This window comes from Fukomys damarensis, unplaced genomic scaffold, assembly GCF_012274545.1.
Source record: "Fukomys damarensis isolate Sample0158 unplaced genomic scaffold, DMR_v1.0_HiC HiC_scaffold_14, whole genome shotgun sequence".
NCBI lineage: Eukaryota > Metazoa > Chordata > Mammalia > Rodentia > Bathyergidae > Fukomys > Fukomys damarensis.
In genome coordinates, this window is record NW_022900926.1 from 78,351,675 (window position 1) to 78,356,439 (window position 4,765).

Here is a 4,765-nt window from a genome sequence, read left to right on the forward strand (position 1 = left end):
AACAATAACACGCTTTATGCTGCTAAAATACATTGAAATCAGTAACAGAAGTATATTGTATTGATAACACATATCACACAGGTTAGGGTTGTTCGATTGAAAATAACTGTGTGTGTCTCTTTGGTGTTCTCCTCATGGCTCAGGTGACTCGGGTATTTAAGTGGGAATTTAAGTGTGAAATGGACTCTTGGTTAGGAATCTGTAGTTGTGGAATAGTGGTCTTTACTTCCTCAAGTCACAGGTCATGCTGCTGACTGGCGGCTGTCTACCCAGATGGGAGACTTTCTTTTATTGTTTGAACTTTCTTTTGAAAGTCATTACAGTTTTATCAAAATTACGATTATCATATATGTACAAGCTCCTAATGTAGGGAAAACTTTCAGTTATAAGGCAGACTCCTTCTAGGAATTGGAAGAAAATAATATTATATTTTAATCGGTTATATATTACATATAGAGTTGAATGTAAAGGATCTTTTATATTTCAAATTTCATTAATTAAATATTTAAACAAAATAATTAAATTTTACCAGAAATCGAAATCATTTTCTCAGTTCTTAAAAATAACATTGTAATTCCTTTCCATTTTTAAAATTATTTACTAAAATGATGAATTGAAATTTAAAAGTGCTTTAAAAGTAAAATTTGACCCCAATTCATTAAAAACTAAACATTATCCAAAATCTGAATATTTTTTGTTAGGTACTCTGATAGTTAAGGTGGACTGTCCATTTGATTGGTTTAGGAACCACTGAAGCAATTAGTTAAGCCTGCCTCTGGATATACCTGGGGGGGTAAGGGAGGTGTGACCTTAATTAAGGGCCTTTCCGACCTCTTGCTTCTTCAGCTCTGGTGCTATTCCCTTCTTTGCTTCCCTGATTGTCAAGAACTGAGCAGTTTTGCTTCAGCACATAAATGGATGTTTTTCACCAAGAATATTTTGTCTTGGAGCCAGCTTACCATGGACTGAATTCTCTAAAACCCCAAGGAAAACAAATCATTTCCTCCTTTAGTTATGGGTATCAGGAATTTGGTTCTAGCCACAGGAAAGCTGTCCAGTACAGGTACATTGTTTGAAAGTGGTTTTCTTTTCTTTGTTCATTTTAAACACAAACCTTGTGATTTATAAAGGGAAAACATCCAGAATTTTTTTTTTTGGTACAAAATAATTGGCTCCCACTTAAACACAAATTATAATATCTACATACAAAAAAGTTATAAAATTATCCTTAGTTTTATAATGATAAATGAAAAACATTAAAATTCTCCAATCAAACGAGTTATGTAAGGATTTATATGTTATTGTCTGATTTTTGTTAAAACAGTGAGAGCACAATAACTTTCCAGAATATAATAAGAGCATGACATTAATGAAGAAAGGAAATTATTTTCACAGAACCAGTGTGTTCCTCATTATCCACCACTAAATAAACCAATGATGAGATTTGAACATTGATTTGTATACCTAAAATTAGTTTCAGAGAAAATTATCAAATTATGTATTTTACCTTAAATAACTATAAAATATAATTTAGTATAGTTGGGTGTTTGACTTCAATATAATTCATATTTTGGTCAATTTGATTATGTAAATTTGAGAATTTGAAGAAATACTTCATAGTTTTCTTTTTTGTTAGGGATTTTGATTATAATTTTTGCTTAATCAATAAGATTAAATTTTATAGTTGGCTTCTAAAAATAGAAAATAAATCATGTGCTCCAATTTATGTTTTAAAAGTTTCAACTCTCATATAAACATGTACATGTCATCATTAATCACTAACATTAAGCCTATCTATCTCTTGAATTATCAATGAACAAGGAATTCTTACTTTGGATATACGTTTGACTTGAATTTTGCTAGCAATCACTGTACAATTTATGTAACTCAATGAAGATGGTCAATATTTACTCACCTTGGAGACAAGGTTATGAGTATCATTTTTAGAGCTAATATTATTTTCTTTACTTAAATACCCTAAATCTAATGCTTATATTGTATATCCCAGCACATGTTTTCCTAGTCTGAGTATATCCTTATGAAAGATGTTTTCTAGGTAATTAGAAAGTGGCTAACCTTGATGACCTAGAAGTATTTGGACACATACTTCCTTTAATGCAAAACACATATGGTATATTCATTTACATATGCACGACAAAAATGAAAGTCAAAGCTGAAAGTAAAATGGACATAATTTTAATGTTTTTTTTAATTTTGTGCATTGGATTCAAACAGCAAACTGTGTGCACTCAACTGTTATCACAATGTTGTCAAGAGATCTGTGTCTTTTACCATTTTACACACAATTGTTCATTACAATATGTTATCAGCCTTGTGGAAACCAGGGGTGTGGCATGGTAAGCAGTGGTGGTAGTGCACCTAGCTTTTATATTATCTAACTTGAAAATATTTCTCTTCTATGATTCCTTTTTTCTTGATAAAAATAGTTTTCACCAAACGTTGGTGGTGCACACGCACTACCATACATGCTTGACATCACACCCCTGACAGGAACACATGTTCTATTTTGTTGATAAAAAGTATTACAAAAATTTCCATACAAAAACTATTTTCATAGAAATCTTGCATTTCCACAAATAAACCTGAACATTTTTTTGAAAAAAAAACTGCTCAAGAATTTTGTTCATTACATTGTGACTGTATTGAGAAATGCAGTCCATTTCAAAGTTCTCTGCCCAGACTTTACTGCAAATGGCAGGTCCCCTTTCTCTTTTCAGCAAGCTCTGCCCAGGCTCTGTCAAGTTCATTTGTAACAGGAACAAGAGTTTGGATTCATATATCTGAATCTTAGAAAGAAAAAGTCAGTCTTCCAAGTAAACCATCAATACTGAACCCTCTTTTGCAATTTCAGACAAAGATTGCAAAAACTCATTCTTTTAACTCAGAATCACTGAACCAACTGTTGCATTTTATTTCTTGTGTGGGCTTAGGTAGTGAGTGTTGAGGGAATAGGTAGGGGTCTGGTGGTGATGTTAAGTCTCCTGCCTTGGTGAATTAAAGAAAAATAATTATTGCCTTGGTACTTTACATTTCTATCTCATTCAGTTACACAGACTATTAGGGGAAAAAACAAAGAAAGAAAAATAACTGATGAAGATTTGCTTTATATTCCAATTGCCAAGAAATTCATATGTATTTTGCATTACATTTTTTTCACATTCTATAAACACATATTGTCTATTCAATGATAATTATACTCAGTAGATGGGGCTACTAACATTATTACCTCTTATCTGAGTGTTCAAAAGACTGCACTGTTTCCAGTAAAACTGTAGTTTTGGTTGATTTTGAGTATTTTTATTCTTTGTGGTTTTTTTTCTTACTGATCACTCTGATGGGCGTTGTTATTCCATCTCCTGCCAACAGCTGGGCTTCCAAAGGAACCTGTAATTTCTCACTGGACTGCATTTGAAATCAGTCACAAAATGCTCATGTAACATTCACTCAGAAGAAGGGAGGAACCCATAATAAACAGTGTAACCCAGTGTAACTTGGTTGATCCATGATGCTTGTAAATCATTTCTGATCATTGCAACTGCTTAGCTCACAGAGTCTCTAGTTCATAGACACAGCGGCATGAGGTAACTCATTTTATTTTGCACAGGTTGCATATTTCCACAGGAAACATTCTCGCTAAATTGTTTGGAAAAAAGATGACAGTTTGTGCTTGGGTGTTTGTCCTCCCAGCTTTATGCCATGGTTTCTTTACCTGGCAACCTTCTGTCATTAAAAGTGTGCATGTTGATAACTTCTTCTGTTTTCACAATAACTGGAGCCTGTGGCTTATGTTTTAGCCGACGCTGGCATTTCAGAGACATCCTCAGTTCCTCTACCATGGCACTACAGAAGGACCTCTGAAGAAGAACACAGGAAAGTTAAATGTTACAAACAGATAAACCAAATGTCTACAAACAGCATTAAAACATTCTCAACAGACCTGTCAACATAGAGGCTTGAAGAAAGGTTTAAACTTTCATTGTAAAAGTTACAACAAATCATTACACTTTTAATAAACAACTGATGGTAACTAAAGTATGTACTCAGAGTGGTCTAGAATATGAAAAAAACTCTAACAGTGAAATGAATTTTTAACAAGAAATGTATAAATTGACATATATAGATAGGGTACAAATTTCTGATGACACCATGTAAAACTAATTAGCAGAAGATAAAAATCTAATTAACATTTAAATACAAATAGACATCTGTATCATAAATCCTTTTTTGATATTAAAAATAATTTTAGAAGAAATATAGTACTTTTTAGATCCCCAAATAAGTTACACAATATCCTCTAAGCATTGATTCTTCATTGTGCATCCTAAAACAACAAAGAATATCACTCACAAAAACATAAAATGTGAAACAATTTCTAGTATTTAATTATATTTTTGTGCTTAAACCTATAAAACATTGACATGATTAGAAACAAATATGACTTAATCATGAAATGACAAACTAACAATTTTTTTTTTTTTTTTTTTTGGTGGTACCGGGGATCGAACTCAGGTCCTTGCACTTGCGAGGCAGGCCACTGAACCGCTGAGCTAAATGCCCGGCCCAACAAACTAACATGTTAAACATCTCTGAACAATTAAAAAAATTTTGTCATCCACTTGATAACTGAAGGCTGTAAATAATTTGTTCCGTGAGCAAAAATAATTTACCATCTATTTTTTCTCTTAGTGACAGATTTTCTGAAACTTCTGTATATCTGTGGATCATTCTTCCAGGTCACAGTTCA

General features: G+C 32.5%; 1 protein-coding gene across 10 annotated transcripts in view; it reads right to left on the reverse strand.

Annotated features, from left to right (window-relative positions):
• Positions 1–2,168: 2,168 nt before the first annotated feature.
• The window catches only part of Grik2 (glutamate ionotropic receptor kainate type subunit 2), a 657,782-nt gene continuing 655,185 nt past the window's right edge, over positions 2,169–4,765 (reverse strand). For 6 of the 10 annotated variants that reach the window (XM_033763462.1, XM_010607179.2, XM_010607177.2 and 3 more), the window contains one exon: positions 2,169–3,875. In XM_033763462.1, the coding sequence (XP_033619353.1) occupies positions 3,711–3,875 (165 nt within the window). In that variant the 3' untranslated portion in view covers positions 2,169–3,710. The remainder of the gene's footprint in view (positions 3,876–4,765) is intronic. The other 4 variants (XM_010607181.2, XM_033763463.1, XM_010607183.1 and 1 more) reach the window with 2 other exon arrangements.